The 13,712-nt window shown below is 37.7% G+C and overlaps 1 protein-coding gene across 1 annotated transcript in view; it reads left to right on the top strand.

Annotated features, from left to right (window-relative positions):
• Positions 1–13,712, top strand: part of dchs2 (dachsous cadherin-related 2) — a 46,852-nt gene that overhangs the window by 13,422 nt on the left and 19,718 nt on the right. The window contains exons 5-10 of the mRNA XM_048197230.1: positions 929–1,957; positions 2,379–2,566; positions 6,123–6,219; positions 6,349–6,506; positions 7,209–8,049; positions 9,727–9,966. Coding sequence (XP_048053187.1) covers positions 929–1,957; positions 2,379–2,566; positions 6,123–6,219; positions 6,349–6,506; positions 7,209–8,049; positions 9,727–9,966 — 2,553 coding nt within the window. The remainder of the gene's footprint in view (positions 1–928; positions 1,958–2,378; positions 2,567–6,122; positions 6,220–6,348; positions 6,507–7,208; positions 8,050–9,726; positions 9,967–13,712) is intronic.

Genomic DNA, 13,712 nt, shown 5'->3' with positions numbered 1-13,712 from the left:
TTTATTTAAGTGATTTGTCAGTAGTTTTTGGCTAACACACATGCACACACACAAATGTTTAGCCTTCCACTTTAATAGTTGAACAGTAGACAGTCACTTGAGGTTAACTTTTAGATTAGCTGATTAACCCTCTTTTCAGGTCAAATGAAGGCCCAGAATTTCTGAGTTTCTGAGTTGGAGAGGGGGGCAGATCCCTTAATCTCTGGGGGCTTTGGTTTTCTCCAGCTGTCAAACAACAGAATAACGGCCATACTGCTTTTAATACATATGGCAGGGTTGAGTATTTTATTAGAATTTATAAGCATACAGTTTGTGTGAGTTTGACAAAGATTTATGTGACAATAAAACGGTGAAACAAAGGAAGAATTATTGAATAATCTTAACGTAGTTCTTTTAAAATCATAAAATAATATATATATATATATATACACATACATACATACATACATACATACATGCGCACGCACACACACACACACACACATACACACACCCACCAAGGGAACCCATGACCTTGCCAATGCTAGTGCCATGCTCTAATATTTTGAGCTAAAGGAATCTGATATATTAATTAATTTATTTATTTATTTATTGAATAATACTGGAATGTCTTTTTTAAGAGCAGTTAGATACAAGAGAAGTCCTACTGAAATTACTGTGAAAGTAATGCTTTCCTAAATTATTAATCTGAAATATATTTTAACAGTGTACTTTTATAGTGTCGGAGCTTATGGTCCTTTTCTGAAGATACTTCAGAACGTTTCATTTGGTGTTCCATGGAACAGAAATTAAGTAAATAGTTTTGGAATGGCATTTGAGAGAGTATATAATGGCAGAACTTTCATTTTTGGGTCAACTATGCCTTTCACTGTAAAAACAATTTGTCTTATTGATAATATTTTGCTGGTATTTGTCTTTCTAATTGCAGATTCAGTGGAGGTAGTCTCATATGTCATATCCTCAGGTGATCTGCAGGGGCTTTTTTCAGTGGATGCCCAGACGGGCATCATCACCACTGCCCGGCCCCTGGACCACGAATCTCTCTCTTATGTTATTTTGACCATACAATTCCACACAGGAACTCATCCTATCTACAGCAGTGCTCAGGTCAATGTCTCTATCACTGATGTCAATGACAACCCTCCTGTGTTCCCGAAAACTGCAGAACACATCACCATATCCCATAACACCCCTCCAGGAACGGCACTCTTCATTGCACATGCCCATGACAGCGACAGCGGCCTTAATGGTAGAATTCACTATATGTTACGTCCTGAGAGCCACTTGTTTATAATTCACCCACATCTTGGGACACTCATGCTGAACGGCGACCTCTCAAGAGATTCCAGCCAAAGGTACGAGCTCAGTGTTATAGCTGAGGATGAGGGTCATCCTTCACTGAACTCTACATTAGGGCTTGTGATAGAGATAGATTCCTTAGGCTCTGTGGAAGACACACTAGCCTTTGAAACTTTGGTTTACCAGGTGGAAATCGGAGAAGGTGCTCCAAAAGACACCAGAATGATTCAGGTACGTGCTCATGGAACCAGGTCCCAGCATGAAGAGACCCCTAGAACAGTGCCCACTGTCATCACTTACTCTCTTAAACCCCTCTCTGGAGTCCCACCTTTCAGGATCCACCCAGAGACTGGATGGATGTTTGTATCTCACAGTCTGGACTACGAAACTGAACCCATGTATAGATTTTGTGTGTGTGCAAAGGCACAAAATAGCAAAACGGAGGCCACAGCAACGGTAGTCGTCATGGTTCAGGATGAGAATGACAACAAACCAGTGTTCAGTAGAGATATGTACTTCTTCAGCGTGCAGGAAGGACCGTCTCCTCATGGCCTGATTGGAACGGTAAAAGCTACAGACAGAGATTCGCTGAACAATGGAGTGTTGTCCTACATCCTGCTGTCTGATGGAAAATACTTTCGCATCAACACCAGAACAGGTCAGAATTACTGTTGAATTAGTGTTGTTTTTCATTCAAATTATCTTTCATAAACTGTTTTGTCAAAAAAGCATTACAGAAATTCATAAAGCAAAAGAAACATATTTTGAGGCATTGAGTTCTGCTGATATTTTGTGGACAGACTTAGTCAAAGCTTGAAAAGTGTTTTGGTATAAATAATCTTTTTTTGTTCCAATTATTTTTTACACTATTTTGAATAAAACTAAAACTGAAACAGACTGAAATCAAATAAAACTAATTAATCATATAAAATTAAATAATTTGTTATTTATTTATTTATTTTAAATTCTGAGTGAAATTTGTTTCCAAGTAAAACTTAAACGTCCTCTTTTTTTTTTTTATAAAAAAAAAAAATTGTTTTAAACCTTTATCACTCTCTGTCTTCTTTCTCTGGATGTAGGAGAGATCATAAACCTGGTGGCTTTGGATCGTGAGGAGCAGGCACAGCATATTTTAAGGGTGATGGTCACAGATCAGGGTCGACCTCGTCTCAACACCACCACTATTGTTCGCATCCTTGTCACAGACGTCAACGACAACCCCCCACAGTTCACACACTTACCTGTGGCTAAAGAGATAAACGTACAGGTCATAATACTTTTTTTTCTAGAAAAAAAATTGTACATTTTATAATTTTATAATTTAAGTTAAATTAACCTTCTGGCTAATTGTACAGTTCATTTACATTGTTCATTTATGACAGGGGTCAGCAACCTTTTGTCACAAGGTGCCATTTTTAGGCTTCCTAGTTAATCACTGTGTCATTATTGCCCCCCTCCCCATGTATAAATGCACATAACAATATTTTAAAAGTTCATAACAGTTTTGAAAAATTAAGAAATTTCACAGTTGAAACCTGATGATCAAACATTACTTGATCAATCACAAACTTGCTTTTTTGATTAGTAATAGAAATAGAACCTGACAAGAAATCAGACCATTCCTCCATACAGAATCTCTCCAGACCCTTCAGATTCCCAGCTCCATGTTGGTGCCTCTCCTCTTCAGTTCACCCCATTCATTTTCTTTAGGGTTCAGGTTACAGAACTGGGATGGCCATGGCAGAAGCTCGGTTTTGTGCTCAGTGACATTTTTGTGTTGATTTTAATGTTTGTTTTTGGAACATCATCCTGTTGGAAGATCCAACCAGATCTGTTGATATTTTATTTTTTTATCTGTTGATTTTTGAATCCATGACGCCTTGTATCTAAACAGGATGTCTAGGACCTCTGGCAGAAAAAAAGGCCCACAACATTAAGATCAGGGCTTAAAAACGAAAAAAAAATTCAATCGTTCCACTCCGAGCAGAATCGGTATTTTAACGTTTCTGTTCCAGCGTTCCTTCCTATTATAAACGTTCCGAAACCGGTTTGATAAGAAAAAATAACGGTTAATAACGTTATTTTTATTTATTTTATTTTTTTCTGCGTGTAGCCTACTTAATAATAATAATAATAATAATAATACGTACTGCATTTTATTTATTAAAAAACAAAGATAGTGTATTTGCCGTCGTAGGCCTACAATTATCTTTTATAACAAGATTCTGTCCAAATGTAAACATATTAAACGAAAGGAAAAACAATGGTTTATAAATTAAAGTATTTTTCAAGATGTTTTAATGTTTAAAATGTTGCTGGTTTAATGTTTAATGTTGCTGGTTATAAATACCGACGCTATTCCTGAGAGGAAAAAAGTTGCATAGGCCGCATTTTATTATATTACATTATTAGCCTACACCTTTGTTTATAATGTTTGTAAACATAAATTATGAACAAAACTGCAGTATATTATTTATGTAGCCTACTCCACAACAAAACCTCTAAAATTAACAGTTGGACTATTCAGGGGTGCGTTTCCCGAAAGCATCGTTGGTGAACCATGGTCGTAAGTCCCATTGAACTCTATTGGTAACGACGGAACTTGCGACCATAGTTCGCTTTGGGAAACGCACCCCAGGGTAGGCTATATAAACGTCAAGCAAAAACAAATTAACAACAAAAAAATTATATTTACTTTTTTAACGCCATTCCAGCTTCTATTGCTATATTCAAGGCGAGAAAACAGGTTTATTTATGGGAAATAAAACTAAATATGATGCAAAACGAATTAATTTAAAGTGAATGTAGCCTACCTTTCTCATTCGGCATGAATCCAACTGTTTTCATTTTCGAGACGAATGCTAAACTATTATTTATTAGATGAGCTTTGTACTTCACTCACATTATCGATGTAAAACATCATTCTTCACATATAACAGCACAGTCAGGCGGTGGTCACGGGTGCTAAACGGCAGATTATATTACAGAATTGAATTGAGCAGTGTAACGTTTGGTTGATTATTTTATTTTAATATTCAACAGCTGCGATATCAAGTAAGCAATGCAAAAATTAGTGTGCGCGCGCGCGTGAGGCGCCGGCGCGAGCACTGGATTTGTTTTCTTTCTATAAGACAGTAAACTGTAGGTCTACTGCGTAATTAATGCATACAGGTAAAAGCAAGACATAATTCATACATTTACAAAAGACACAAATAACGAAAACAAGCAGAATGTCTGTTTCCTTTTCTAGATCTTTGGAGTGCGCCACAAATAACCACTTTCGCTTTGTTAATCTGTAGACCTAATTTATTTAAGTGAAATATTTCGCGTAGCCTATAGGCTTAAGTATTCCCTTTTATTTTATGTGTGTTATATAGGTAGGCCTATAGTTTTCTCCGTTCACAGAAGCGCTGCGGATCGTGATGTGACGTTGAAAATTGTACTCGCTGGTACAACAAGCTGCATATTCCTTGACATTAATTTTTACTTAATGTAGGCCTAATACTTGACGGTTGGTGACGTAGCCTATATCATTGGAAAAACTAATGCCAGCATTGCCATTGTGACTTACCTAACCAATGATGACTTGACAGCTGAGCCTGAGCGCGTCAGCGCGGGTATCTCACTTTAGAGAGTGAGCGCAGGCATTTCACACACTTTGGATGCGTCAGCATCACGTTTGCACAGGCTGTACTATTTGAATTCGTGATTGGTTGACTGCCAAATCAAAATATTAAACGGAACGATAAAATAACGTTATTAACTGGTTAATGGGCATTTCAAATGACCGTTTCTGTTCAGAACGATTAAATTTGATTTCGTTTCCGTTTCTGGTTACGTTCCGGTCAAGATTTCGTTCGTTTCCGGTTTTCGTTTTCGTTCCTTAAACCGGTTCAGAGCCCTGATTAAGATACAACAGTATATTTAACTGTGGACATGGGGTACTTTTCTATACCTGTGTGCACCAAAACCATCTCTAAAAAGCAAATTTTTTAGTTTCATCTGACCATAGAACCCAGTTTTGTTTGAAGTTTCAGTAGTTTCTGACAGCTGAATATGCTGGAGTTTGTTTCATTGGCCACTCAAACTCTCCTCCTCACTGTGCATTAAAGGGTTAGTTTAATGAAATGAAAATTCTGTCATACCCATAAGACCTTCATTCATCTTCAGAACACAAATTAAGATATTTTTTGATCAAATCCGATGGCTCAGTGAGGCCTCCATAGCCAGCAAGATAATTAACACTTTCAGATCCCCAGAAAGCTACTAAAAACATATTTAAAACAGTTCATGTGACTACAGTGGTCCAAACTTAATGTTATGAAGCGAAGAGAATACTTTTTGTGCACCAAAAAACAAAATAACGACTTTATTCAACAATATCTAGTTATGGGCAATTTCAAAACACTGCTTCATGAAGCTTCGAAGCTTTACGAATCTTTTGTTTCGAATCAGTGGTTCGGAGCGTGTATCAAACTGCCAAACGGTACCTTGGAACATATTGGTGATCTGGAAGCACGTTTTTTGATTTAAGTCCATACTTTTCCATCAAGCTGTTACTGTATCTCATAAAATTGTAGATTCATAAAGTATACTATATCTTCCATGTGTCTCATTTTTTGTTTGTTTGTTTGTTTATTTATTTCATTTTGAATAACTCCTCTATCTAATCTATTCCTGTAAATGATAGAGCTACCAACATAAAGAATTCCCAGCTAACATGCAAACTAAGAAAAACTTCAGTGTACTTAATTACTTACGATAACAGCATCTACCAAATGCATATAGAGTATGCAAATGTTTATATGGCTTCTTTTTTTCAGGTGTGGGCAGGCATTCCAGTGAATTCTGTTGTTATCAGTATGTTTGCTAAAGACCTGGATGCTGGAGAGAATGGAACTGTCAAGTTCTCCATGAAAGGTAAACTGATGAGGAGAGGACAATTTATTTTAAATTCATGGCTCATTTGTGTTTATATCCCTCTGATTGAAGGGAAAATGTCTTTGTGATTTAATCTGAGATGTCCTGTTTTTTTCTACATACTTTTAGATAATCAGCTGGGCCACTTTAGTATCGATAGTCATAATGGCGATGTCAAGGTGACATCACGATTCTCCTCAAACCCGCAGATGCGCTACACCCTGAGAGTGATTGCCACGGACAATGGGCTTTTTCCTCTGGAGGAGACTGCAGTTGTTCACGTACAAGTTAGTGAAGCTGGTTCAGGCATATAACAACACTGTGTATGCTGAGTAGGGCTGAAGATTTACTTATGGATTTTTCTATTGTGTTCAATCTAAAGAAAAGTTGCTTCTTAAATTGCAGTTGTTTATCTGTAAAATTTTGTGGGGAAATCCATTTATTTCAATGGTCCCCACATGAATTTCATGTCAAGTTCAAGTTTGTTGAACTTTGACACGCAAATTTGCAGCGATGCCAAATAACAAGCCTCTTGGTTCGGCAGAGACCTCTGTGTGGGCAGAGATCCGTAACTTAGCAACAAGCTGAAAAACCACAATGAACGAGATGCTTAATCTGGCAGTGTCTACTCAGCTAGTTTTGCACACACACTTTTAGAATCATCCAATTCAAACTGTATGCTAATTGTCAATCATCTTTGACGATAGTGGTCCTGTGACAGAACTAACAGGTATAGATTAGTGGGAATTTTTTTTTTTTTTTTTTTTTTTTTAGTATCTATTGTGCTGCCTAATTATATATTATTGTAATCTAAACATTGGATAAACCCAGGTTCAAAATTCTTGTTTCATTTTGTTGACATTTTAGAGTTAAAAGTTTTAACAGAGGAGATTTTTCACCATTTAATTTTCACCATGTTTTTAGAAATAAAGTGGTATATAAATCAGGCAAATTTTAAGAACAGCCACTCAAATTTTGTTTTATTACAGGTTTATGTCTTAGACCAACAAAATGGGAACTCCAAGGATTTACAGAGCCTCAAACACTTTACTGTGCAGGAAAATGCCAAACTGGGAACTGTAATTGGAACACTTGGGATTTCCAATACACCAGATACGCAAATACGATATTGTATTGTTGAGGGTGATGGTAGTAAGCAGTTTGACATCAAAAGTGCAAGTGGCGAGCTCTATGTGGCACAGCATTTGGACTACGAAGTCACACAGCGTTACTTCTTGGTTGTACGTGCAGATGCTACTCCCACTTTCAATGTCACTGTATTTGTGGTGATCAGTGTTGTTGATGTCAATGACAACACCCCCTGGTTCCCTGGCAATAATGACTATGTTGTCTTCGGCGTTTATGAAGATGTTATCAACGGAACGGCAGTTTATGTCTTTAACGCACGTGATGGCGATGGAAGTCTGCGTAACAGTGAGATTTATTATTCTTTGACCTATGACCCTGACCCTGCCATTGAGGAACTGCCTTTACACATCGACCCTTACACTGGAGTTGTCACAACAAATGGACAGTTGGACCGTGAACGCTCTGAGAACATTGTATTTAAAGTGACTTTCAGCGACAACTCGGAAGAGCCTAACAATAGGAAACATATGTCAGTCATTGCTCAGCTGGTTATTTTGGATACCAATGACAACAGCCCCACATTCGTCTCCATGGAAGAAGCTTGTGTCTCAGAGGATGCAGAGATGGGACTGCTGGTTCATCATATTATGGCCAAAGATGAAGACGAAGGAAGTAATGGACACGTTATATACAGTATAATTTCAGGCAATGAGAAGGGCCACTTTTACATGGAGCACACAGGTAAATAATTCATTATGGGATAATTTTATGGATGCAAATGTAGGTCTAAGAGAAAATCGATTATCATTAAAAAACCACCACCAACAACAAAATGTAAAATTGAGCCTATCTTCTTAAAAATGTTCTGGGTCTTATTTTTCATGATTGATTAGTACATTATTACTTATTTAACAAAAATAAAGCCAAAATGGAGAAGCCATTCGTGACAAATTAAGTACACCCTATGATTTAATTGTAGAGCCAACTTTAGCAGCAACAACTTGAAATAATAATTTAATATATGAATTTATCAGTCTCTCACATCGTTGTGGAGGAACTGAACATTATTTAAATTCATTGAGATTTGCAGGCATTTGTTTATGCACAGCACTCTTAAGGTCCCACCACAGCATTTCAACCAGGTTGAGGTCTGGACTTTGACTGGGCCAGTGCAACACCTTGATTCTTTTCTTCTTCAGCCATTCTTAAACATGATTTGCTGGTGTGCTTAGGATCATTGTCCTATTGCATGACCCAATTTTGGCCAAGCTTTAGTTGTCAGAGAGATGCCCTTACATTTGTCTCTAGAATAGTTTAGTATGCAGAGGAGTTAATGGTCAACTCAATGACAGCAAGGTGCCCATGTCCTGCGGCTGCAAAACAAGCCCAAATCTTTGCGCCTTCATCACCGTGCTTGACAGTTGGTATGAGGTGTTTGTGCTGAGATGCTGAGTTTGGTTTTCGCAAAACATGGTGCTGTGCTTTGTGGCCAAACATCATCATTGGTCTCGTCTGTCCAAAGGACATTGTTCCAGAAGTCTTGTGATTTGTTCAGATGCAACTTTGTAAACCTAAGCCATGCTACCATATTCTTTCTAGAGAGAAACCCTTCCAAACAAGCCATACTTGTTCAGTGTTTTTCTAATTGTACTGTCATGAACTTTAACATTTAACATGCTAACTGGGGCCTGTTGGGTTTTTTGCCGTTTCTTTGAGCAGTATACGGTCTGACCTTGGGGTGAATTTGCTGGGACGTCCACTCCTGGAAAGATTGGCAACTGTCTTGAATGTTTTCCACTTGTGAAACTTCCTCATTATAGACTTCAAATTGTTTGGAAACGGCCTTGTAACCCTTCCTAGATTGATAGGCAGCAACAATTGCTTCTTTAAGATCATTGCTTTTGTTTTTCCTTCTTGGCATTGGGTTAACACTCACCCAAATGCTCTAGACCAGCAAACTGCCAGAAACTTCTGCTTTTATCAAGTTGGTCAGTGCCTTGCTGCTACTTACCCTCTTAATTCTTAATAAATTATGTAAGCAGTAAAGGTGTACTTAGTTTGTCACACATGGCTTCTCCATTTTGGCCTAGTTTATTAAAAATAAACCATGACAGGGTGTATATCATGTGGTGTTGTTCATCTGAGGTTGTATTTACCTAATTTTAAGACCTGCCAAGGACCAGAGGATTTTTTATTATGTCCTGATAAGAAAAGAAAAAAAAATTAATTCAAAAGGGTGTACTTTCTTTTTCACATTTCATACGCAATGGTAATTCAAAGTGCTTTACCAAAATAAATAAATAAAAAAGGATTAATAAAATAATACTCGATTCCTACCTGCCTGATCACTAAGTTTTGGGGTGCCCCTATCTAGAATGGAAGAAATCGAGAGTATATAATATTTTCTCTCTCTTACAGGGCATCTGTACCTGAATTCATCCCTGGATTATGAATCCCAGCATGTCTACATTCTCAATGTCCAGGCTAGAGACAATGGCATTCCCTCTCTGTCCTCCACTCAGACACTCACAGTGGAGGTTTTGGATTTTAATGATCATCCTCCTGTGTTCCAGCAGCACATTTACAATACCACTGTCATGGAGAACAGAGAACCAGGAGAGATCATTGTCACAGTTACTGCAATCGACCTGGATTCAGGTAGGCTACCACCTTAAAAAACTCATGATGAGACCTTGACAAAATTTCAGCTCAATTTAGTTTAACATTTAACACAGTGAAACATAATCAAACATGAAATACCAGTTGGTAGTCAAACTGTTGTAGAAATTACCACAAGATGGCAGTATGGTTACTTGCAGTTTCCAATATGATGTTGTCATTACCAGCAAAAAGCATTTCAAGCTTCAGGGGTCAGTCATAATTGCCTTAGTGTCTGCATTTTGTCTGAATTTTAATCTTGCTGTCTCGCCTGCTTAAAGTTTGCCTTATATTTCTCTTAATTATATTTTAGCTTTTGTCAGTTGCAGGATTGCCAACTTAGGTTGCCTGGCTGAAGTGAGATTTTGATGACATGGACTAAATTAAAGACATACCCCCATCTAAGGTTTTAAAGATCCAAAAAATAATTTTTAATTTCATCTTAATAATGCAAATTACTAATACTGCATTAGTAATTCTTCTGTTTGCTTCATCTGTTTGACACTCTGTAGCTTGGTTCGGCTATACATGGTTATTCAAAACTGTTGTGAAATGGAAATATGTGCATAATGTTGGCTGAAGCAGTGATACACATTAAACTCTAGGAATATGTCCCTTCTGTGTTCAAGACAAATTGGTTTGTTTACCTTTAATAAATAGCTTCTGGCATTGTAATGCATTAAATGCATCACTTCTGTAAGTGATGTTATGAAGTAATAGAAGTTCTGCATACCACAGCGCATATTCAACTAGTCCACAATGAAATGATCACTTGTCTGGCCTGTGTGATATTCCCTGGCCAAATTAAAACACATTTCCCCGGCACAAACACTCTTAATGCTCTTCATGTTTGTTCATGTTCATGTTTTGTTATTTGGTGTGACTCATGAGATGTAATTGGGTAGCATGAGAGTGTGAGACTGAGCCTGAAAGCATGTATCTCATCTAGTTTTCTGATAGTATAGTATTGTTATTTACTATTCCATATTACACATTTCTGTAACAGTAGCCTGCAAAAATCTCCATGTAGCTAAACATGTTAGCATTAGTAACTTGAGGTAGTGAATTTCTTTTATTATTTGTCCATTATGATTTCAGTCTGGAAGTCCAGATGTCCTTGGTCATCAGACTCTAAATGTATTTAGTTAGCAGACTGCTGTTAAAAACATACATCCACCTGAATTATGTTTCGTCAAACTTGATTGCTAACATAAATCAACGGGTCTTTGTGTTCTTTTTCGCATACCGTGTGTTATTCTGTGCGTCTTGTGCCTAGTCCAAATATTCACAAATCTACCAGGCCCTTTTAAAATACCTCAGCCTCAATATCAGTGTCTGCCTGTCCCTGCGTTTCTGACGTTATCCTAGAACAGCAGTCAGGCCTCCTGCAGGATATTTGAAATTGTGTGATGATTCACTAACTCAAGCCATCTGTGCTAATAAAGGCCCGTTATTTTTTCTCCCAGAATTCACTCCTTTCAGCAGTGTGGTCTATGGTTTGTTCTTTGATTTGAACTTCCATTACGTTAAACCTCATGAAACCCCATGAAACCACTGTGCCAAATGGTCATCAGATGAAGATTGATACTGTTAGTAATTGATTCAACTATCTCTTACTTTTGCATTAATAGTTTGATTTTAGTACACTCATAAAGCTGATATATGATGTTTGTGGCTGCTGGTGAAGTTTCCAGCATACAGTATGAGTTACTCTGAGTGTGTGTGTGTGTGTGTGTGTGTGTGTGTGTGTGTGTGTGTGTGTGTGTGTCAATGATTTTTTTTTTTCTACTATTGATTCATTTATTTAAAAATACATTAACAGTAAAAATTTTAAATTTGAATTAAAATTCATTTTTATATTTTTGGCAGCACAACGCAAAAATTGACAGGGTTATACAACTGATATCACAAGAAAAATGCATCATTAAAAGAATATTCTTGAAAAGGGAAACCTCATTATGTATTAGTTTTCCCCAAACTGTAACGTTACGATGATGAAGAGGTGGTGAGAGGCGTAGCAGATGTAACTACAGCTAAAACGTTATTAAATCAAACAAAAGAACAAAAAGAAGAAAAAAATATAGCTGCAAGCAGCAATTACGGGGCCAAGCACAAAAACGGCACAAGAAGCCAGCCAACATGGCTGGGAGCATCAGACCAACAGCAGCAGTGAGCAATTAGAAAAAAAAAGTTATTAGCAATTTTGTCAATTTTGTTATAACTTTTGACCACAAGGTGGCGCTGGTCCGAAACTTCTCAGGCTCCTTCAGAGTATTGTCCTGATGACCCATACCAAATTTATGATTTTTGGACAAACACTTCAGAAGTTATAAACGAAAATATCCATTTTGCATATTTCCGCACCAGTAGGTGGCGCTGCGCCGAAACACTGCATGATGCCTCAGGTCATGCTTGTGATGACATGTACCAAGTTTGGTCTGAATAAGATAAAGCGTTGCGGAGATACAGCTTCAACAGTGTGTTTTACATCATACCTCAAATTCTTTGCTCTGGTATACGAAAACGGTTTGACATATCGACTTGAAATCCATAACTTTTTGTCGGCATGGTCTGATGATGACACGGTTCAATTTTGGTGAAAATCGGAGCAACGGTCTAGGAGGAGTTCGAAAAAGTAGGTTTTTAAAGAAAAACAATATGGCGGACAGGAAGTTTAGCTGACTATGGCAAATTTGATATCTATGTTCTCAGCATGACCCAAGGAATCTACTGAGACCAGTTTCATTACAATCGGTTAATATAGTCAAAAGTTATTAGCATTTGTGTAAATTTTGTTATAACTTTTGACCACAAGGTGGCGCTGGTCCGAAACTTCTCAGGCTCCTTCAGGACATTGTGCTGATGACCCATACCGAGTTTCATAACGATACGCTAATGCGTTCGTAAAATACAGCATTTTAGCACAAAATTCAAAATGGCCGACAGCCAAAATGTCCGATATGGGAAAATTTGATATCATTCGACTCGGCATGATGCCCCGAATCCAACGAGACCAAATTCATGATTTTTGGCCAAACCCATCAGAAGTTATAAGTAAAAATAGCCATTTTTCATATCTCCGCACCACTAGGTGGCGCTGCGCCGAAAAGCTGCATGTTGCCTCAGGTCATGCTTGTGATGACAGTTACCAAGTTTGGTCTGAATACGATAAAGCGTTGCGGAGATACAGCCTTATGTCTATTTTCGCAAGCACTACGTACAATTCGTTTGCGTGTTTTTCGAAAATGGTTTGAGAAATCAACTTGAATTCCATAACTTTTTGTCGGCATGGTATGAAGATGATCTGGTTCAATTTTCGTGAAAATTGGAGTAACGGCCTAGGAGGAGTTCGAAAAAGTATGTTTTTCAGAAAATTCTAAATGGCGGAAAAATTTTCATGACGGAAAATGACGTCATATGGTGCAATCGATTCGTCTTGAGCCAAGGAATCAGAGGAAAAAAGAATTTTGTTTCTAGCCCTTATGGTTCAAAAGTTATTAACATAAACATAAGTGCAACTTTGGACAGCTGGTGGCGCTAGAGGGATTGAGTTAGAGACTCCAAATTTGCTATGGACAAAGGTCAGACTGTCCTCTAACTGTGTGCCAAATTTCACAACTTTCCCGCAAGCGGTTCTATGGGCTGCCATAGACTTCAAGAGCGGAAGAAGAAGCGGAAGAATAATAATAAGCGTACGGAACGCCAACAATAACAATAGGTGCCTAAGCACCTTCGGTGCTTGGCCC

Source organism: Megalobrama amblycephala, linkage group LG7, assembly GCF_018812025.1.
Source record: "Megalobrama amblycephala isolate DHTTF-2021 linkage group LG7, ASM1881202v1, whole genome shotgun sequence".
Taxonomy (NCBI): domain Eukaryota; kingdom Metazoa; phylum Chordata; class Actinopteri; order Cypriniformes; family Xenocyprididae; genus Megalobrama; species Megalobrama amblycephala.
The sequence above is the reverse complement of the archived record's forward strand: the minus strand, read 5'-3'. Positions and strand labels throughout refer to the sequence as shown.